Source organism: Triplophysa dalaica, chromosome 2 (genome assembly GCF_015846415.1).
Source record: "Triplophysa dalaica isolate WHDGS20190420 chromosome 2, ASM1584641v1, whole genome shotgun sequence".
NCBI lineage: Eukaryota > Metazoa > Chordata > Actinopteri > Cypriniformes > Nemacheilidae > Triplophysa > Triplophysa dalaica.
The window spans coordinates 28,645,753-28,670,006 of NC_079543.1; the positions used below are offsets into that span (position 1 = coordinate 28,645,753).

The following is a 24,254-nucleotide window of genomic DNA, read 5'->3' on the forward strand; positions in this document are numbered from 1 at the left end:
CATACATTTGTTTGCATATTATTTTTTATAGCTTTTTTGTGTATTATTTCTATAACTATTTGAATCTTATTTCTGTAACTGTATTTGCATATTATTTCTATCACTTTAATCTTATTAAGCATTGTATTGATATAACTGATTTGATTATTCCTTTAACTCGCCTGCATAATATTTTAACCAAGCTACATTTCTATTTTAATGTGTTTGCGTATTATTTCATAGCTGTATTTCTATACCTGAAAGAGTTCTTTTTAATTTCTTCATATTTTCACCTTTGTTGACCGGCACCTCATATGGTGTGCGTTTGCTTTCATACACTTCATACCTGATTTCTCCCACTGGTTAAACGATACTTAGCCTGATTTTTGTCCACAATTATGTGACTTCTCAAAAAAAACCTCCATGTAGTCTCAATGAATATGGTTTAATAACATATAAATAATGAATACTTCACAATGGCTTTATGTGGGGTATAGCCTGTCAAAGCTCAGGGCACGGTCCACTTCTCAAATATATTTCACCTCACAATTATTCACAGTTGGGCTTGAATTGATTTGCACCAGTCGTAACGTGTGGTTTTATTAGTCAAACACCATCTCAGATTCAGTGCTACTGGCATGCTGTATGTGTGCTGAATACCAGGGGACACGATGCTTACCAGTGAGATATCACGCCGGGTAATCCCCCGTCCAATTAGACAAATCCACTCCTCACTTCTAATCTATAGCAGCGTGAGAGGAGCGTATTAACACAGCTTCTCTTCTCTCCATCGGGAGGCGGGAAAGTGAGAACAAATAGTCTTAATGAGGTACTCTGACCTATAGCAGTCTCACATCTTCATTGAGTCTCTGTTCTGAGGGGTCATGACGGCTCTCCAAACCTCACATGCAGCACTAAAGAGAATGTGACTCGCAGAGGGCTCGCCAACGCACGGCCCCGCAGGAAGCGGCGAGGGCGCGTTTGATATGCAGACCCGAGGGACATACGGCCTGCTTGACGAGTCAAACTGACATTTGACTTCACTTCCAACATCTCGGCCTTCAAGCGTGAATGAGCTGAAGGCTGGAAACCGTGTCCTCACTGTTACATAAGTCAGCGATGCTTTCAAAGTTGTTCGTTAAATATTCAAGTCTGTGTAAAATGTGCAGAATGCTTTTAAAAGAACAGCTGCCCTTTAACATTTAGTTATCATAGGACATTTGAGACCTCGAAAAGCAAAGAGAGATTTTGAAGAATCTTTATTTCCATACACTGACAGTTACCATGGTAACCACATCCGTGATTAGATCTATGAGGAATTATTCACAAAAGTATCTAGTTATTGACTTCAGAAATATTCACTTAAAAGTTTTAGTTTCTTACAAACTAAGTTCATAAGACTTGCCTTGTTTTGATTATAATGTACATGGTCATTCAACGCTGTTTATTAAAAAGAAGAAGAAAACAATTCTTCATAAGAAAACAATAACAGCGCTCAGTTGAGAGTGAATATATGATGACGAAATATGTGTTGCAATAGAGAAAGTTTAAAACACGTGTCTCTCGTTCGCAGTAACGTCAGAAAAGAGCTGTTGTGTGTGTGTGTTTGGACTGAAGGAACCATGAATCATTTCAAAGGGATTTATTGTTTGCTGTGATTATCTCTTGCCCTTTCCATCCATCCATCCATTTTCTACCGCTTATCCGGGGCCGGGTCGCGGGGGCAGCAGTCTAAGCAGGGATGCCCAGACTTCCCTCTCCCTAGCCACTTCCTCCAGCTCTTCCGGGGGGACACCGAGGCGTTCCCAGGCCAGCCGGGAGACATAGTCCCTCCAGCGTGTCCTAGGTCTTCCCCGGGGTCTTCTCCCGGTGGGACATGCCCGGAACACCTTACCGGGAAGGCGTCCAGGGGGCATCCGGAAAAGATGCCCGAGCCACCTCAGCTGGCCCCTCTCGATGTGGAGGAGTAGCGGATCTACTCTGAGCTCCTCCCGAGTGACCGAGCTTCTCACCCTATCTCTAAGGGATCGCCCGGCCACCCTGCGGAGAAAGCTCATTTCGGCCGCCTGTATCCGGGATCTTGTTCTTTCGGTCATGACCCACAGCTCATGACCATAGGTGAGAGTAGGAACGTAGATTGACCGGTAAATCGAGAGCTTCGCTTTGCAGCTCAGCTCCTTCTTCACCACGACAGACCGGTACAGCAACTGCATTACTGCAGAAGCTGCACCGATCCGTCTGTCAATCTCCCGCTCCATCCTTCCCTCACTCGTGAACAAGACCCCCAGATACTTGAACTCCTCCACTTGAGACAGGAACTCTCCACCTACCTGAAGTGAGCAAGCCACCCTTTTCCGGCTGAGGACCATGGCCTCAGATTTGGAGGTGCTGATTCTCATCCCCGCCGCTTCACACTCGGCTGCAAACCGTCCCAGTGCATGCTGAAGGTCCTGGTCTGATGGGGCCAGCACGATGACATCATCCGCAAAGAGCAGAGATGTGATCGTGTGGTCACCAAACCCGACGCCCTCCGGCCCCTGGCTGCGCCTAGAAATTCTGTCCATAAAAATTATGAACAGAACCGGCGACAAAGGGCAGCCTTGCCGGAGTCCAACATGCACCGGAAACAAGTCTGACTTACTGCCGGCAATGCGAACCAAGCTCCTGCTCCGGTCGTAGAGGGACTGGATGGCCCTTAGCAAAGGGTCCCGAATCCCATACTCCCGGAGCACCCTCCACAAGATGCTGCGCGGGACACAGTCGAATGCCTTCTCCAGATCCACAAAACACATGTGGATTGGTTGGGCAAACTCCCATGAACCCTCCAGCACCCTGAAGAGGGTATAGAGCTGGTCCAGTGTTCCACGACCGGGACGGAAACCACACTGTTCCTCCTGAATCCGAGGTTCTACTATCGGCCGGATTCTCCTCTCCAGTACCCTGGCATAGACTTTCCCGGGGAGGCTGAGAAGTGTGATCCCCCGGTAGTTGGAGCACACCCTCCGGTCCCCCTTCTTAAAAAGAGGGACCACCACCCCGGTCTGCCAGTCCAAGGGCACTGTCCCCGACCGCCACGCGATGCTGCAGAGGCGTGTCAGCCAAGACAGCCCCACAACATCCAGAGACTTGAGGTACTCAGGACGGATCTCATCCACCCCCGGTGCCCTGCCACCGAGGAGTTTCTTGACTACCTCGGTGACTTCATCCCGGGTGATGGGCGAGTCCGCCTCTGAGCCCTCGGCCTCTACTTCCTCAATGGAAGACGTGACGGCGGGATTGAGGAGATCCTCGAAGTATTCCTTCCACCGCCCGATGATATCCCCGGTCGAGGTCAACAGCTGCCCCCCTCCACTGTAAACAGCGTTGGTGGGGCATTGCTTCCCCCTCCTGAGGCGTCGGACGGTTTGCCAGAATCTCTTCGAGGCCGACCGATAGTCCTTCTCCATGGCCTCGCCGAACTCCTCCCAGGCCCGAGTTTTTGCCTCCCCAACCACCCGGGCTGCAGTCCGCTTGGCCTGTCGGTACCTGTCAGCTGCCTCGGGAGTCCCACAAGCCAGCCAGGCCCGATAGGACTCCTTCTTCAGCTTGACGGCATCCCTTACTTCCGGTGTCCACCACCGGGTTCGGGGATTGCCGCCTCGACAGGCACCGGAGACCTTACGGCCACAGCTCCGAGTGGCTGCGTTGACAATGGAGGTGGAGAACATGGTCCACTCGGACTCAATATCTCCAGACTCCCTCGGGATCTGGTCGAAGCTCTGCCGGAGGTGGAAGTTGAAGATCTCTCTGACAGGCGATTCGGCCAAACGTTCCCAACAGACCCTCACAGTACGTTTGGGTCTGCCGAGTCTGTCCAGCTTCCTCCCCCGCCATCGGATCCAACTCACCACCAGGTGGTGATCGGTTGACAGCTCCGCCCCTCTCTTCACCCGAGTGTCCAAGACATACGGCCGTAGGTCAGATGAAACAACAACAAAGTCGATCATTGACCTCCGGCCAAGGGTGTCCTGGTGCCATGTGCACTGATGGACACCCTTATGCTTGAACATGGTGTTCGTTATGGCCAAACTGTTACTAGCACAGAAGTCCAATAACAGAACACCGCTCGGGTTCAGATCAGGGGGGCCGTTCCTCCCAATCACGCCCCTCCAGGTGTCACTGTCGCTGCCCACGTGGGCGTTGAAGTCACCCAGCAGAACGACGGAGTCCCCAGTCGGGGCGCTTTCCAGCACCCCTCCCAGAGACTCCAAGAAGGCCGGGTACTCTACACTGCCATTTGGCCCATAGGCGCAAACGACAGTGAGAGACCTATCCCCGACCCGGAGGCGCAGGGACGCGACCCTCTCGTTCACCGGGGTAAACTCCAACACATGGCGGCTGAGCTGGGGGGCTATAAGCAAACCCACACCAGCCCGCCGCCTCTCACCCTTGGCAACTCCAGAGTGGTAAAGAGTCCATCCTCCCTCGAGGAGTGTGGTTCCAGAGCCCAAGCTGTGCGTAGAGGTGATCCCGACTATCTCTAGTCGGAATCTCTGAACCTCACGCACAAGCTCCGACTCCTTCCCCGTCAGAGAGGTGACGTTCCATGTCCCTAGAGCTAGATTCCGCGTCCAGGGATCGGGTTGTCGAGGCCCCCGCCTTCGACTACCACCCGTTCCACTTTGCACCGGCCCCTTACGGTCCCTCCTGTAGGTGGTGAATCCACGGGAGGGTGGTCCCACGTCGCTCCTTCGGGCTGAGCCCGGCCGGACCCCATGGGGGAAGGTCCGACCACCAGGCGCTCGCATACGAGCCCCAACCCCGGGCCTGGCTCCAGGGTGGGGCCCCGGCTGCGCCATACCGGGCGACGTCACGGTCCTCGAAGTTATAGTCATCATATGGGTTTTTGAACCGCTCTTGGTCTGACCCGTCGCCTAGGACCTGTTTGCCTTGGGAGACCCTACCAGGGGCATATAGCCCCGGACAACATAGCTCCTAGGGTCTTTCGGGTACTCAAACCCCTCCACCACGGTAAGGTGGCAGTTCAAGGAGGGGCTCTTGCCCTTTGCAATCTTCTAAATAAGGGGTTTGTCGCTTTTCTAGTCTTACATTCTCTAACTCATTATTACACGCGCAATGACCTCATAGCACAGAAAAAAACATCTCAACGGGGAATAAAATCATTATAAATTGGGACATGGTGTTACCTACTAAACATTGTAATGGAGGGCAGTGACGGGCGATAGTGAAGGTTGTGTGATGATGGACCGGTCTGAATTCTCCAGCGACCGTATGAACCATCAAACACAAATGTGCTGAGAACCCTTAGTAGCACAGTGATGGATTGCACCCGCCTGAACTTTACTCCCAATTTAAGCGAGAAGAAGTCCAGTGACTACACTTAACACTCATTGACACCACACATTTATCTAAGTTGTTTTCAGATTGGAAGTAGTAATTTATTGAAATGAATCGTCAATATTATGATGCAATTTGTGGCAGTTTGTAACTATATTACAGCTTTAGGGGTGATTCACATTTTGCACGCGCAAGTTTGTTATTTTAAATGTAGACACGCGACAGGCGTACAAATAGGAAGTGACACGTCTGTGCTGCATTGAGATGAAAATATTTCAACTTTTCAGAATGCCTCATACATGCACGGCTTGGACTTTCCACGAGGTTTTAGACGCGAAATGTGAATCGCCACTAACGTAACACAAAAACACAATCTCAACGGAATTCGTGACATTGTCACATATTGTAACTATTAATTCTTGTTCATGGACACAAATGTCCCCCTTTTTCATCTCAGTCAGCAATCTAATGTATTTAAACACGTGATATCTTTCATATGTATAAATCAACGCAATCTGATGGGAATTCATACCTATTTTACAAGATGCCTCATTCGTGTGAATTCCTATTTCCTATGATCTCATTTGTATGCTTTGTCATGATTTGACTTTTCCCCTGTGACGTTAGATTTGGGGGCGGGATTAGGGCGAGGCCTTTATTGATGCACTACTACCTCGTGAAATTTGCGGCTGTTATTTTAGGTTTGGGGAGAGGTGAGGCGTTGGTTAGCCACCTAAATATGTACGACTTATTTTGATATCAGGTTATTAATGCACATACATATGCAGTCTGTGTTTTGAAAGTCATGCTGTTGACAAGAAAAAAGGGGGAAATTTGTCTCCATGAAAATGAATCAATAGATTATAATTTCCGCCCCTGCCTTGAGACTGGGTTCTACACAAATCTATACTCTATAATTAGTTTATTAAATAAACATTATACCAGAAAAGTTTAATAGTTAAAGAACCTTGAATGAGTGTAAAGTAGTCTTGTTACATGATTTTCAGGGGAAAAGGAATATTCATTCTCAGGAAATTTTATATTAATATTTAGGTTCTGCATATCGGCCAATATATCGGTTATCAGCTTCCAGTGTTCAAGAATGACCAGTTATCATTATCGGCCAAAATTAACACATCGGTGCATCATTCCAATCATATAAGTTCATATGTAACCGCCTCCAATCGTTACGTTTACAGTAAATTCAAGTTGAATGTTGTTGGCTTGGTTTGAAAACGTGTTCTTGCTCAGTTTTCTCACAATCGTCACAAATGAGTAAGCAGAAGTGATGTTTGGCTTTGTTAAGAAGAGAATATCTTAATGAAGAAAACACATTCTGACTTTATCCTCTTTACTCGGATACTGAAATTCTTGACAGGGTTGCTGAAATGGGAGATTAGAAAATAAGTCTGATTCCTGGACATCTGAACTGTTGCTGTCTAGACTTTGAGCTCTGGGCCTTGTAGATGAGAGCGAGACATAAATAAGAAACCTTTATCCTTCTTCACACGATGACAAATGCTACAGTATCATTTTTCTAAACATTACTATAGGAAATATAAATGTGCCATACATTCTTTATGTATTATCGTTACAGTTATACAATAGTATACATTCACAACGTGTAGTAAGCCCTCATATCCTTTCACAATGCTGTAGTATGGCTTACCTCTTTAAGCCTCTAATAGTTAAACCCGTGTTTGAGGTGTTTGTAAGCCACGTGTTAAATGGCAGCACATGTAGAGAATATTGGGGTCATTAGACCTTTCAGTCTGGGTGATGTCGAGTCTGGACTGTGCTGTTGAGCAACGAGACCCGAGTGAATACCAGTTCTTCCTCTTAACTCATCCCTCCTGGCATCTCTCCTCTAATGATCTGTGTGGCCCAAGTGTTAGACGATCTACAGTCCAACCGTCCCACCGCTCACCCAATATACAAGCACTCACTTACCACTAACATCAGCCTTCACTTAATACACTCAAATGTATTTTAATACAACTATGAAACATGAAGCGCTTTATTTATTTATATATACACTTGGCTCGCTCACAACCGTCTGGAGTCTCTCTCTCTCTCCATAGGAAATTGTTATGTAATATAAGTCATGTTAAAATTATATTTCTCTCTCTCTGTGTCTCTCTCTCTCTCTTCTAATTTCACTCTCTCTTTCTCTATCTCTCTCTCTTTCTCACTCTCTCTCTCTCTCTCTCTCTCTCTCTCTCTCTGTATAAGAGGTGTAGCAGCATCTAGTGGTCTTGGCGAAAGAAAGGTTTGTTTAGAGAAACACATTTGAAACATTTCTTCCTTGCTTTTCTTCCGATTGCCAAAATCGTGGTTCCGTTTATGCAAGAAAAACCATTTGCCATCGAAAATTACTCAAATAACTTGATATATGCATGAGAAAACACACAAAGTAACAATTCACGCAGAATGCTGTCATTTATATCACCGCGGTTTTATGAATTATTTAAATGTAACTCAGTGTGAAACATGAATTGTTTTCAAAATTGTTCACAAGTTCGGCATGAAAACCAATCCTGCAGATTTTCTTTTGGAGTTTGGAGACCTTACAAACATTTTTGTGTTACCACAGTAACCACACCAAATGACCATATTTGCTGGAGTTGTGTTGTAGTAAGTCCTCCCAACACTATGCTTTTACTATGGTACAAGTCTTACGGTTTATTGACTTTATTGAGGTCATGGGATGGATCCCAGGGATTGCACAGACTCAAATGTATAGTATCATGCAATGTAAGTCGCTTTGGATAAAGCGTCTACCAAATGCACAAAAGTATGTTACTTTAAAAAGGTCAAATGTATGTACGGGTGAAATAAGTAGCAGCTGTGGTATTTTCCAGGTTACCATTTTCAGTTTTTATAAGACTGGCAGCTCCCACGTGTAGGTAAACTAATTCAAATATGTGTGTGTCGGTCTTAAGCAGCGTCGCTGCAGGTCTCGCTGTTGTGTGTTTATCTGGAGAAGCCCTACAGTATCTCTCCTGACGCGCTCGTATCAACATCCAGCCTGACGGCTTATGAATGCAAAGCAAAAGCACTCCAGATCTCTGCAGCCCATGTTCACGGATTAGCACTTCAAAAAGGCTAAAGTGCTCTCCAACTCTGACACGCCATCAATACAGATTCTTTACCATCCAGCCTCTGGCTGTCGGTCTCCGCTCCACAGATAACCTCCACGCTGTTTCCACAAAACCCCACATCCGGCACATTTAATCCCATTATGTCATTATTATCTGTGGGAAACACACAGAGTGACACATGCTGAAGACACGCAGATCCATTTGATGTCAGTTAGAATGAGATGTTTATGAGTGATTTTATAATGATGCTTCAAGGGTTTTGGTGTTAAAGAGATACTTCACCCAAAAATGAAAATCCTGTCATCGTTTACTCACCTTCGAGTTGTTCTAAATCTGTATAAATCTACAGATATTTGGAATAATGATTATAGACGGATTTTGCCCCCCGTTGACTCCCATATTATTTTTTTGAACAAAATAGAAGATATTTTGAAGAATGTAGGACAGCAAACAGTTTTGGGGCACTTTTGGTGACCGTTGTATTTTTTCCTATTATGAGAGTCAATGAGGGTCAAAATCTGTTATAAGCATTCTTCCAAATATCTTTCTGTGTTCATCAGAACAAAGACATTTATATAGACTTGGAACAACTCAAAGGCGAGTAAATGATGACAGAATTTTCCCATAAAAATATGACTTCACATGATTCGCCAGACTCAGTTTTTGGTGTCCAGTAATTTGTCATGAGGCATACAGATGTACAGATTATATATTCAATATTCAATTATGAGTAGAAAAGACATTGTTCTGTGAAAGAGTTTAAACAGGATTATGATTGACACGTAGTGCTGTCAGTCACTCATCTGATCTCCTCAATGATAGATGGGTTTTATTGCTGAAACAGTCATTGATAAACATCAGTCTGTTTGCTTTCTGGAGTGCGGTGAACTTCATTAATAAAATCAATTTGTGCACATATGAAGCTCTTGGCAGAACACCGCTGATGTATGAGAAGGCAAGATTTTATCGATGTTTCTGTAATGTCTAATTTTCTCATGTAATAAAGGCGGTAGGAGGAAAAAAATAGACCTTTGCACAAGTGACTTTTACTGTTCATCACACTGTACACTTTACTGTACAAGTATAATGCACGACTACAAAAGATTCCTGCAGTAACAATGATATAGACATTCCTGTTCATCCTTAACACTATTCTACTTACAACTTTGGCTAAGGATAAAAGACCGACACTTACGTTTCATGATATTCCGGTCTATGGATAAGAGTCCCTTCTTCAGTGCAAGGGAAACATTTCTGAGACTGACACATTTCTCAAAATATCTTCTTTTGTGTTCCACTGAAGAAAGAGTGACATACAGACAGCAATTTGATTCGATTGTTTGAACAAGTCCTTTAAGAAATGTTAGTGTTTAATAAATAGTCTGTTATGCATTTCTCGAGATTTGTCTGAGCAGATGCACATTAGGGAAACCGAAAACCACTCGGCAACAATGAGGTAGATGTGGATAAATCTTGGCACACAGTCTCCATATAAGTCTGATTTATGTACCTCATATGCACCACGATAGGATGAAAAATGATTTCTGAGTTCTTATTCATCCAGTTTGAACAGCCAGCAATCTGGATAGTACAGAAAATACCAGCAAAGCTTAGCGGAGGATTAGATGTGCACCTGTCCCAATGAATCATCACATATCTGTTTATAACAGAACGCTGATGATTTTCATTCAGGAGTTAGCGATGTGGATGGGTTTTAGGAGACATTTTTATTTTTATTTCATTATTTTATATTCATTTTATTATCGTATTGTATTGTATTGTATTGTATTTTATATTGTATTTTATAATTTTATTCAATTTTATAATATAAAAAATAATTTTATTTAATTTGATTATTTTTTACTTACTTATAATTTTTATATTATTATATATTTTTTTTGTATTTTATTTCATTTTATTTTATTTACTCACTCACTTACTTACTTACTTACATAACTTACTTCCTTATTTGATTCCTTATTTTATTATTTATTCTTTATTTTCTTTTATTATTTTCTTTTATTATTTTTCATTAAATTTTATTATTTTTGACTTACTTGTTATTCTATTTTATTTTCTTACTTACATACTTACTTTATTATTTTAATCTATTTTATTTACCCACTCACTTACTTACTATTTTTTTATATATTTTTTATATATTTTTTATTTGTTTACATACTTACCTACATATTATTTTATTTACTTACTTTGTTTTTTTATTATTCTTTTTATTGTATTGTATTTCTTGTATTGTATTTCTGGAAACCGGTGGTTATGACGGTTGAGTTTTTCTTCAATCTTCATTCTCTGGATGTGATGAACTGATGTTCACTGTTGTATTCCAGGTGATGGACATAAAAGAGAAGCTGAAGCAGTCGAAGAAGTTCTGGTCGTCTCTTCCAGACGTCATCTGTGAGGAGGATAAAGTGACCGACCCGGATGAGGAGCAGTGCTGGAACAGTCACACTAAAGGAAGGTAAGATGCGGGTCACCTTCAGCATCACGTCCCTTGAGTTTTGCAGATGACACATCAGATGCTAATTGTTTTAGTTTTATTAGGTCACAGGCGAATAGAAAACAGGCACGCTGTAGGCAAAACTCCCGAAAAGAATACTCAGAGGTTGTTTTGACCTTTACAGAGATCGACCGTGATGACTGTTGTTATACATTGATATCATAAATCTGTGTTAGAAACTGCAGTTATAAAAATGAGAAATGAAACAAAACACGAATTTGAATGACGATGTTTAGCATGATCTCATGGGAAATCTGAACTATTTCCTGAGGTGGTTTATTCGTATACATTTGTGTGATGTCAATCGAATCCTACAGCAAAATGCAAAAATACGGTTATGAGAAAAACGATAATGAATTCTCACTGTACGAAAACGCATGAATGAGTTGCTATGTACTGAAAAATGATTCTGACTCGCCATGAGATGCATAACTACACTCATAAGTGTGTGTGTGTGTGTGTGTGTATAAACACATAATTGCTACTCACACACACTGTATATATATAGTTAATATTAATAAATGAAATAAAATAATTGAATAATAAATTAAATGGTTAAAAGTTATTAATTTGAACGATTTTAATGACATTTTTACTCAAAACAAATTTTCAGGATTTTTTTTCAGGCTACTGTCAATTACTGTTTATTTTTACGAGGTGTCTCTTCATTTTGCTTGATTTCATGCTGTCGTTTACCAATTCGTCATTCTGGTGTGTCCAATAAAACCTCCTTTTAAGTAGGTTTTGTCAGAGCGTCTAAACCTTTTCTTCATTTCCGGAGAAGAATCACCGCATTTACGTTTCTCTGCTATTTCTCCTTTTGATGTTTATGTTGACATGGACGTTGACGCCTGACAGAGGACGTTTCTCACGTCAGTCTCATAGCGAGAACAGCCAACAGCCCTGTGAGCATGTCTGACGATGGAGCCGGAAAAATTGAAATACTTATTATATTTAAGATATAAGTATATTTGACTGCATTATCTTGGCATTGTGAGCACATTATTTTTTTAAACATATAAACTTGTTTTTATATAATATGATTAGTGTAACATTTTATCCAGCATTATTCAACCTCGATGTACGTCAGCTCCCGCGCCCCTCATGTGAACTCTGGCGCCCCCCTAAGGGCCATAGAAGAACCTTTATTTTTAAGAGGATGTGAATGAAACACTACCAGAAATAAACAGGTTGATTTTTTCAGTGTCGCAAACGCGGGAAAAGGTTTTTTTGGTCCTGCCACATAATTCATGTCTCATCATCTCAGTTCATGACCGTCTAATGGCACACGGCATGATGTCTGTCACTCCGTCTGTCCTCCATTGACATGGAGCCAGACAGTTTGGCAAAAAAGCCCGTCAGCTTTCTGGGCCTCCACAAGTGATAATATCAGCAGATGGTGCAATATAAGATGTGTTTCATTTTCTCTCTGTGTACATTTGCCGTGCTGTGTGTGTGTGTGTGTGTGTGTGTGTAAATAGGGGCTTTTTCAGAGCACCTAACTGACAGATGAACACAAATGACTTGCCGAAGCAGAAATTCACGTGATGTTTTTCGTTTTGGTGAGATCTGGTCTCCATAGAGAACAACAATCTCATTATTGGCTAATTACGGCTTCAAAAGCGCTCGCTTTGCATTTGAATGGGAACGGGTTTGTGATAGCGCAACCCCGGGAGTGTTCAACAAGTTTCATTTATTCCTCCACAAAGCAACACCTGAAATATGAATTAGACACAAACGATTACCTCACGCTGAAGTGTTTATTATGAGATTAGATCTCAGTGGAGGCGAGTGTAGGCAACATGTGTTTATACACTCCTGACATGCATTGTGATGAGGGAAAAAAATTAGCCGGTGCTTTGGGCTTTTTTGGGAATTTTATGTATTAAACATGTATTAAAGTGAAAGTTCGTCCAAAATACTGTCATCATTTACTCACTATGACTATTTGTTTTTGCAGAACACAAAAGAAGATATTTAAAAAAATGTTGCTGACCGAACAGCGATGGCATCCATTCACTTGCATTGGTTTTGTCTCACACAATAGAAGTCAGTGGCTGCCACCGCTGTTGGGTTATCAACATTCTTCAAAATATCTTCTTTTGTGTTCTGCAGAAGAAAAGAGAGTGAGTACAGAATTTTCATTTTTGGGATGAGAAGTTATGGGTTCAATCCTCTGGGAGCACAAAGTCGCATAATTTAGACACCTTTAAATATCTCACATTTACATCCAGAATTGATCTTCTTAGCGAATTTTAGCTGTGATCGTACAGAATGCATATTAACACAGATTCTGTCGTGCGAGTTTTATCATTTTCTTCAGGAAATGTCGTCGCAGTATTTGACATCTTTACCATCTGAGGATTTTCACACTGTAGGTGCGAGAACAAAGTGGCGGTGTGCGCTACAGCATTCTGTATCCTAAAATATATCTATTAATTAAATATTGCAAATGAACAGATTCTGCAGAGTTTACTGGGCATGTGAATGTGTGATGAGCTGGTGTTGCTGGAGTTACTCTACAGTAGATCGGGTCATATACTGTATTCATATATTAATTATTTATTTGCTGTAAATAAATAAAATAAATTATTATGAATATGCTCTGACCAGTTTAGCTTAATCTTATTTTTTTATTATTAATGGTTTCATCATTTATTTTGGTAAGACTTTACTTAAAGCCTTTAGGTTTAATGCATTATTAAGGTGTATTAAATGGTATGATGCATTATAATTGTTCATAATATGTGTCGTAATACACTAAATATCATTGTAAAGAATTATAACCATAGATAATAGTATAACAATGAATTGATAAGTGTTGTTATATATATAAAATGTTGTTCCAATTATTCACAAGACATTTTAAGGTTTATTGCAAGCCATAATTAATACATTTAAACTATTTTTATAATGCGTTATACAAAAATGTTTTAAGTAAAGTGTTAGCATTATTTTTTATAATAGTTTGTCAGAAGAGGTATGTTTATAGTTTTTCAGTGTTTCATTACAGAATTTGGACGCTGCGAAATATGTCACATCTGCTCAAACCAAATTGATGATATTTAAAATGATTAGTTGTGATTAAAAAGCTCTTAAGATTTGGTTAAAAAATGCCATTTTAGTATTTGATTCGTTTTTTAAGTCGGTTGTAATGGGGACTAGGATGTCAGGAATGACCTAGAAAGCACATAAAAGAGTTAGAAGCAGACATCTCTCTCTCGCTTCCAGCAGAAACGGTCTGAGTTTGATAAGCCTGTCTGATTTTATTATACTGTTATCAGACGAAGGACATCTTGTCTGCGCCGACCGAACAGCAAAAAAAGCATTCATGTTTAATGTAAAGCTGTGCAAATAAATTGGGAATATGTTGTATGTTATGATCAATATACGTTGAACGTATCAAATATTTGTAAAAATACGCTTGTGTGTTTGTCCCATTTGGATCTATTCGAAACAAACCTGCTTCTCTGCTTTTCAGATATTTTCCTGAAGTTGTGAAAGATGGTCTTACGAATCAACTGAATAACCCAGAGGTGGAGGTGGACATCACTAGACCAGACACCTTCGTCCGACAGCAGATCATGACCCTCAGAGTGATGACCAACAAGTTACGGAACGCTTACAACGGCAAAGACGTCTACTTTCAAGATTCAAGTGAGTCACTGCCATCAAAACTCAATAACATATAACCACCACTTATCATGTGCGCCAATAATTTCAACAATTGCATTCAATTAAAAATAAAATATCAATCGCTGATACAGAATGCTTAAGTGAATGGTATTTTAAATGGAATGGTATTTTCTGTGCGATTTTCAGGTTCATTTCGTTTATTTAAGACAAGACTGCAGAACAAAAATAGGTGATATGATAATTTACCAAAACTCAAAGAAATGCAAATACTTTCAAACATTTAAATTATAAAAAGATTTGTAAAAAATAATGTTAATAACTGAAATTTAATAATTGTATGAAATGTTTTTAAGATAAATCACGGTCGTATCACATTTTTGTTTCGCGAAAACATTAAAATCACTTAAGTTTATTTTTTAATGTGCATTTATGTGTACACCAGATTCCTAATGTCTGAATAAGTGCAATGGATATTATTATTTCTTTGTATTTTAAAATTGGCATGTCAAAAATTATTGTCCCCGTAAACATCACATAGTCAAAATGACATTGAAATGTGTGTAAATCTTAATTTATTTTAAAAAAATAGTTATTTAGTTTAGATTTGATGTGTGATTCTCTTTGTGGAGAAAACGCGTTCTGTGTTATAAAGTAGTTGGCAGGTTAAAAAGTCAGGAAGACACATTCATATTTAAGACGAAAATACATTCTGTTATTGACATTTACTGTATCTCAACGTTGACCTACTTCTGCCGCATCTTTCTTTCTTACAACACGTAGAAGAAAACTGCACAGTTTAAAATAAGCCAAGTCACGTCCATGTTTATATTCTTTACCTGAAACTCTCCAAGCGTTTGTTATTCCCTCGAAAGAGGCCGGCACGTGCCGTCGTCTCCGTTTATCATTAACTGGGGATTTCCTTTATCATACAAAAAACCTTCCTGCGCTGTCCAGACCCTCCGGAGGACCCTTCACCGGGGCTCACATCAACATTATGATATTAGAGACGTGAGACGTTGATTGTTATATTGTATTATGTGTTTGTTTGTGAACGTCAGGTGATGAGGAGAGCGGTTCGGGCAGTGGGAGTGGCTTCACAACAGAACCCGAGGTGGTGCACACGGAGCCTCCGATGGTGGAAGCCGACATCAGCGAACCTCAGCCGGCGGCGGACGCGGCCCGCAGACAGACCCCGCAGGTGCAGATAGTAATCGCCGTAACTGCATTCGTCTCACTCGTACTGCAATGGAGATAATGGCAGGAGGAGGCAACAGCCACATGGACTTTAAGACAGACGCAGCGGCGCTCTCGGCACGCTGTTAGCTTTTGCCTCACCAGACTGGACGTTTTCCACAAAAGCCCACGAGACGGAGAACAAGCTCGCTGGCTAGACGTGCGGAGAGAAGGAGAGTAAACATTTGCATCCTGCTTGTTCCAAAGAATGCTCGGTGCAATCACAGATCAGCTTCTTTTTTGCCTCTCATTTGAACTTCTTAAAGGTGAAGTGTGTAATTTGTTCCCCCGGCAGTGACGACGACGAAAGAAAGCCATTCGTAAGTCAACTTCCCTTCTCAAAGTGTAAACACTCTGCGATTTTCAAACTTTGCTCTGTTTGTTTGAGCAGCCCACCAGCCCGACGGATGTCACGATAGAGCTCGATATTTTGGCGTAAAAATTACACGCTTCACCTTTAAAAGAGAAACAAACTTTTCGGACGATAAGTGGTTTGCCGCAGAAATGCGTCCACGTTTGTGTAGGAAACGAATGGGAGTGACGAGAATATATTTTTGCTTTCCTTTTCTACCGCGTAAAATGAGAGACGAACGACATGCGCTCTGGTGTTTTTTAGGTTCTCCCCCATTGAACTCGTACAATAAATGCAAAGTAAAAAAAAAAAAAAAAAAATGAAACTCGTTTATGTACCACTGTGAGAATGCACGAGGAGGTCTTGAGTGTTTTTAACTGTGATTTTCACACAATTCTGGCGCTTTTTGTTTGTCGATTCGAAGTCGTTTAATGAGCTTCATATTTTAGGTTTAAGGAGTCTGGTAGAGTTTCCCCCAGGGCTGCGCCTGCGTCATTCAAATCAAATGATCCATATCTTAATATATGAGATTTTAGTTTAGCATTTTCTTACAGAGAAAGATTTATTTATATTTCTAATATAATTATATATTTTGGCTTTAGCGACTTTTATTCTAACAAACTGCTCTTGCTTAAGGATATTTTTTCCCCTTTTCGATGCAAGCATGATGTTTTTTTCTGAATCGATTCAAACGCTGGTTTCAAAGGTGCAAGTCCGTCTTTTGAAGGGAAGTTTGGGAAATCCTGGAATTCTGGGATCATGAATGTAAATTCGGCTGGATCAGTATTGAATCCGCTTGCATCTGAATGCATCATATAAAGTCTTCAAATCTAACAGACCCTTATGTTTTCATGCACATTTATAGTCTTCATTATAATCCATTTTGTAATCAAAGCCCTCATTTATGACACAATTTGTTTTTCAGTCTGTACGTGTTGATATGTAGACCTTCACATATACAAATATACTTTATTACGAATCAATGGACCACATGGAACATTCAGAACAAACGTTTGCGAAAACTCTTCATAATCGTAGATCCCTTAGTAAAAAATGTTGTGGTGTTTTCTTTCGGATGGTTTGGCAGTGCAGTAGAGTTCTGCAGGTGGTCGTGAGGTCCAGCGAGTCAGGGAGTTACTATATGAATGTTCCAATGGCACTTTCTTCTGTTCTGTCTGAAGTTATGAATGTTCCCAAGAGTTCAGATGACATTTGTACAGATGACGATATCACTCACATCTCCCGTTATGAACGCTGGCATGTTTAACATTTGGTTTTATGACAAACACGTCCATTATTGGGACCTGACTGTTTCAGTCTTTTCATCGTTGAAATGCAAAGATCACGTTCTCTTCTCTTCTCATGGTGAAGGTTGAATGCAAAGAGCGTTTGGGAAGTAGAACAGAAGCGATTTGGTTTCTGAAAGGTTCTGGAGGTGCTTCCTGTTTCGTACCCAAGTACCTTCATCTGTTCTGAAAGACTATCACAGGGGTCATTGAGGAAGTCAGTGAGCCGAGAGCGGTTGCGTTTATTATTTACTTTCGTTAAACTGTTCTCATTTAGGTCAAATTTGAACTAAAATTACTCTGGAGAAATCGAAAGAGAGTCAACAAATGTGAGGGGAATTGTTGAAACAAATGAAGAGTCTGGAGTTGTAAATGAATGTGGCTTGTCAACGTCAAATATTTGAGTCAATATGTTGAGAAATGTTCATATGGAGAACTTCAATAATGTTGACTTTTGATTGCAGACGAGACAAATCTGAGACCATGGTTCCACTAAGAACTATTTAGACAAATGCTTCATGATGCCATAGAAGAACCTTTTGGTTCCATATAGAACCTTTAACATCCAAAGAACCTTTCTGTTTCACACGAAAGAAGCTACTTCAGATGATAAAAAGGTAAGAACGAGATGGTTCTTTAAAGAAACTTTGACTGAACGGTTCTTTGTGGAACCAAAATGGTTCTTCTATGTCTTCGGTCTGAAGATCCTTTGATGCAACTTCATTTTCAAGAGTGTACTTTTGTAAAGACTCTTGCGATGTTCTTCGTAGAACCAAAACCTTCTACTATGGGAGAACCTTTTGAAGCACCTTTTCTTAAGAGTGTGTGATGTTCCAAACCTCACCAGTTGATGTCGGTCCAAAGAAATGGGAGTTGACATGAAACACAAGCAGACAATGGAAAAGAAATGCAACAACACGTTTACTTGATTTCAAGCCAGAAACGTAAAGACACGACTGAAGAATTGTTCCGTGCAAAAGGGCCACGTTTGTTTTATTGACTTCTTTGGGTCAGGTGTTTTTTAAGAGCATGTGTCTTGTGTCTGGTTTTGCCTATAGCCTGCGTGTTTCTAGTTGCGGTCTGAACGTGCAGCTTTCACTTGTGTGCAGGAATAATCTCATTTCAAATGCCATTGCTTGTTTTATCGGTCTTGAGGATAAAACGACTGCGGTATGTCCATCACTATGAAGTGAATCCTCTCGTTTTTCTTTCCACATTGCACTTTGCCATTGAGTTCCGCAGTCTAGATTCTTTGATTCTTCTGAGTGAGGATTAAAGTTTACATGCGAACAAGTACGAGCCATGTCAAAAACACGTTTGGAGATGATTGTTTGTGTGGTTGGAAAGTGATGGTTCCTACTGAAGCACGCTGCTTTGAGCTACTGTAGGTGAGGCTTCAATGCGACATGTAGGTGTCGTGCGAGTAGACATGCCTTACTGTTTTTCCTTTGTTTTTTAAGAAGAACAAAAAAAGAATTAAATGGATTGCATATTTGGATTTTGTTACTCTCTCTTATATACAGAAAAGTAATGAAGGGGTGCAAATAAACATTTTATATGAAACCTGTACTGCTCTGTGTCATTTTTCTTGCAAAATACCTGCAAATATTCAATACAAAATGTTTGAATGCACACACAGTCAATGATGAACAAGGATTATTCCCAGCGCATGATTCATTATTGCGTGAATCATAGCTGATTTCTTTATTATTATTAGAACGCTGATGCTGTTATATCTGGTGGTGAATGTTTGATGGACGAAACTGAATTTTTTTCCAAACCATCTCTCACGTTTAAAATGTTTTCTTTTTATAACAGGGAATGAAAAAAACAATGTTCTATCACGAGAATGTATGTATGAATGAGTTTACGTAAATGAATGTTACACTTGTTAGCATTAGGGATGTTACAATATCAAAATCTCACTGTACAGTAATGCTTCTGTACAACATCCACGGTACCAGGGGCGGACTGGCCATTTGGCTTACCGGGCGTTTTCCCGGTGGGCCACTATCGTATGGGGCCGGACGGACGCTTTGGCCGCTCAGACGAATGTATTATAAAAGTGAATGCATGCAACGCGAATGCAAAAGACGCGTATGCTTGCAATCCCACCCCGGTCAACAGGCTTAGCCATGTACCATGCACACATTTTCACTCCAAAAATCACATTGAAACAGTAAAATGTATCATATTTCATAAAAAATTCAGTGATCAGTATTTATTAAGAATATAACAATAATTAAACATATAGAGCATTAAAAACAAACACAAATTTGACCATTTTTTTTTTTTATCAAACCAAAGCTGCTGTTATATAGATAGCATTTGAAACTCTCTTAACAGTTTGTTTCCAAATGAGTTTCTTTTTTTTTAAATCATGTTTTTATGTACGGGATAATGTACGGGCAGCAGAAATAAGCCTCGACAGTTTGATCAGGACCCGACGCCAAGCGGAGGGTCTTGTATCACACTGAAGGGGCTTATATCGCGATAATAGCCGGCTGCGTATACATGAAAAAAATGAATATAGATGCGACCATGGACAATAAAAACAAGTCTTATGGGTCAATTTTTCGAAATTTTGATTTACATCATCTGAAAGCTGAATAATTGATGTTAAGATAAGACAATATCTGGCAGTGATACAACAGTTTAAAACTCTGGAATCTGAGGGTGCAAATAAAACAAAATATTGAGAAAATTGTCTTTGAAGTTGTTAATCAGAGGTACCGTAGCAGACAATCCACTCGCAAAAATAAAGTTATTATATATTTAAGGTAGAAAATTTACAAAATATCTTCATGAAACATGATCTTTACTTAATATCATAATGATTTTTGCCATAAAAGAAAAATCCATCAATTTGACTCATACAATGTATTTATGTCTTAAGACTGTTTTGTGATTCAATGTCACAAATGTGGATTTGAAATATTTGATTAGCTCATTTTTACCGAATGCAGACCTTCCGCGAGTAAAAGCCATTTAGTTTCGGTTTTGTAGTAAGAAACGACGTTTAAACATCACAAACAGGCAAATTGGTTCAATCATTTGTAAATATAATGTCATATATGTTATTAAAAGACATATTTATAATTAATATTTGTGTAATATTAAACCGCAGCTCTCAACATGATTTGCAGCATCCAGGTTACACGGCGTTATTAGTTTTGAGCGGTTGTTATTTGAAAATAAGAACCCTTGGAATGTCCCGACTGGCCAATCAGAATCAAGCATTCAAATGAGCCGTGTGATAATGTGTTTTATTGTGTTAGTTAGCAGTATATTATGAGTGATTATGGCTTAAATCAAAAGAAACTTTCAGTTTGATTGTTTTAAATTGGAATGCACAATAAAAACACAGAACATAAAACAACGTCACCGAATGTAAACAAAGCATTCATTCACACTTCATTTAAAATCTCTTGCTCTTTTCTCGCATATTTTCTCAACTTTATTCAAGTGTGCTGTTTGTTTATTTCTTTTCAACTAGAAATAAGAAAGTATACTTTCAGTCTGCTTCTCATCTGCATAAACCAGATATGCATTAACTTGCTTCAAAAATTAACTTAAAATGCGCTTGTTTTCTGTAAAAGTTTAGGCAGCTCATGTTTTTGAGCGGTGCTAATATTTAAAGTGAGTCAATATCCCACATGATGTGAAATAAAAATGCTGTGATATAAATTGCCCAAAGAATGTGAGGAATTATACAGAGCGTGGAAGTATGAGTTAATCAGGAGTTACAGATACTTGGCAACCCTTAAGAGGAGCACAGGAACATCTGAGGGTTGCCAGAGCATTGCTCTGTCTAATCTGCTTTCCCAGAACCGTTTTTCAGCCATGACATTTATGACGTGCCAAATATTACAGTCTTTCCTTACAAAACAACATTTAGAATCATTTCTATCCTGACTTTAGTTAAGAAGAAGTGGGCGGTAAACGGGGGCGATATTGGGGATATTAAGGTCAGACTGTTCAATGTCTCTTTTGTGATACCCTTCATACGGTGTATGTAGACTAATTGAGAATACCCTCTGACTTACAGATAATCACACAAGAGACGGAGGAATTCCCATGGATGTAAGCCAACTTGTAATACAATTAAATCTCAGTTTTCAATTTTCCATTCCCATCAGAGTTTACCAACTAAATGAGATCTTGGTTAATGAATTTCAAAAATAAGTCAAAGACGTTTCCCCCTTGGAAGATCGTTCCATAAAGGTGTCCTTGTTTTAGATTAGAGACACAAGGCAAAGTTGAGGTGAAAATCATCAGAGGTCAAACTGTAAATATATTTTTTTATAAAAAAAGAAGTAAATTTAGTTCAGTCGGACGCTACAGATGAATTAATACTGTTTCTTTTTAAAGGCACGTCAGGATGATGATGGAGACAAAAGGGCAAGAGAAGGTTTGATAGTATTTCATTCGTTTAATATCAGGGAATTTGTCTTTGTTTTATTGTTACTGTGTATTTATTAAAATAACAATAATCTACTTTTGTGTTGGTGCTTATATTATGTAATATGCATCTTGTTCGTTTTTATTTAAAAAAAATAACTTAAATATAAGCGGTTTTGTCATAGTACTTGTGAGAATCTGGATTTCGTCCTGTCCTCTACAAATATTGCATCTGTGTTTAATACAAAGTTTTTATATCATATGTATTTTGTTGTTTGTGGATTATTTGTTAGCAATAAAAAGAAGCAAACATTTTGAGCATCGTTTTATTAAAAGAAAGTGTAAGATGTAAAGTTCTCATGTTAAAGATCAAACATGTTGTCAAATGTTTATCAGTCATTGGAGAAAATATTCAGTTGAAACGCGTGAAACAAGGCAAAGGCCGCTACTGATTTTAGTTAGAAAATAAAAAATTGTCAAAGAAAAATATAATGAATGTATTTTAAATAGTTTTTAGAAACATTATTTTAAATTTTCTGACAATGAATTCCAATCATTATAAAAAGTGTGACAGAAAACCAACCTGTACGTTATTCTGCAGGGGTTTTGAGTTGAACTCTCTGCATTTCCCTTCAGGCTTTCGTTTCTGGTTGAAATGACAAACACTGAAAATCCTGTATATTAATAATCACCATCTGTATTATTGTATGACTCTGAAAAACCTTTTTGCATCATCCTTCAATGTTTCTCAGCTCGTTAAATGAAGCTGTGCGTTATAAGGAATGGATGGTTGGATGCTGTTCTCTGGGTTTGCCGGCTCAGTGGGATATTACACGCTTATGTTGAAGTCTCTAAAGCGGGCGGTATTATCAGTATTCAGTGTGCATAACACAACTTGAGGATGTGAGAAAGTTGAGCTTTTGAATAGCACAAAGTTATGGCCATCTTGTGAATATGAATGAATGTTGAATATGTATGATACTGATGCTGATGCTGATGCTGATGCTGATGCTGGCTTTCGATGTGACGAGAGGGCTTTTATTAGGATAAAGAAATCCTGTCTTAATGTCTTCATGAACTCTTTCCAAATCATCCTTTAGAAGTTTCTTCAAGATCTCCATGCGAACATTCATGCGGATATAAATAAGTATAATTGTATTATATATATATATATATATAATACAATTATACTTATAGATTCTTGTATATTTAGTAGAAGATGCTTCAAGACAGAATGACTTTAACAGAACGGCTGTATTTGCAGTTCTCTCTTGACCTTTGACCCTGTGTCTGTGACATTAGAAACATGGCCGTGTTTCTTTCACCTGTGTGAAACATATTGAACTGGGCCGACAGTCCTGTCTCAGCAGTGAGAGCTGAATGACGGTCATTATTCTCCTTCTGTTCCCATGACAAACTCACTGTGTATCCCAAACCCCCCCTTCATCCACCCACCTCAACAGGACAAAGAGAAAATCATGAAGCCTTCACTTCTCGCTGGATGAGAGATGAAGGAAAATCCCCACGGAGAGTCAGCAGACAGAATCCTAATGGACGCAAAACTGCTTTCAATAGTGCAGAAATAAAGAATTTACACATCATAAATATTTCTGAAAGAAACTCATTTCACATTGTTATTTTTCAGGATTTACTTTATATTAATAAGAGCGACAGTATTGTGTGAGTCTAAGTTTAGTCTCAGATGTTAGAAAGTAATAATAAATACAGAAACAAAAACTGTTGAAAGACATGAAGAGTTGGGATGTGTAAAACAAATGTAGATTATAGAGGTGAAATAAACTGCATTTGTGTAATGTGATGAGAAATGTTGTGTTGAGACGAGACAAATCTGATTTTCGTGTTCATAGTTTATGTGAAACGTATCACGGAAATACAATGTATGAATCTAATGTAAAATGAATGAAATGAGAGTAAAAGTGTCAGTCAGATAATGAACATTTCTTCTTCAGTCAGTCGGGGCAGAAGCTCATTGCTTGACTAATTGTCGACTCCGTCGGGTAATTTATTTGCATTCGCAGAAACAGAAAAGAGGTTTCGTGTGGAGCAAATGTCAAAAGAGCTTTACAGCAGCTCTCTGGTGATTGGGAATAATAAGACGCCGTCTTGTCTGGTTTTAATTGAGTAAGAAAACACCGGTTTGCTTTTATTCCAGTTATCTGTGTGGTTTTGTAACAACGGGTCACACATGAAGCTCCATGAAATGATCATCCTTAAATACAGAAAACACAATTATTCTGTCTTATTATTCGACTGTATTTTAAATGATTATATTATTCTCTTTTTCATCATTAAACCATTTAATACAAAACAAACTCACTGCATGTGATTTAAGCACATTTTTTATTATAAGATGGCAATGAAATGATTAATGGAGGTGACGTTGGATGAAA

General features: G+C 39.7%; 1 protein-coding gene across 2 annotated transcripts in view; it reads left to right on the forward strand.

The window, feature by feature from the left end:
- gpc6a (glypican 6a) overlaps positions 1-18,972 on the forward strand; it is a 168,105-nt gene extending 149,133 nt beyond the window's left edge. For both annotated transcript variants that reach the window (XM_056737570.1, XM_056737571.1), the window contains 3 exons: positions 10,766-10,896; positions 14,417-14,592; positions 15,630-18,972. In XM_056737570.1, coding sequence (XP_056593548.1) covers positions 10,766-10,896; positions 14,417-14,592; positions 15,630-15,826 — 504 coding nt within the window. In that variant the 3' untranslated portion in view covers positions 15,827-18,972. The remainder of the gene's footprint in view (positions 1-10,765; positions 10,897-14,416; positions 14,593-15,629) is intronic.
- Positions 18,973-24,254: the final 5,282 nt, after the last annotated feature.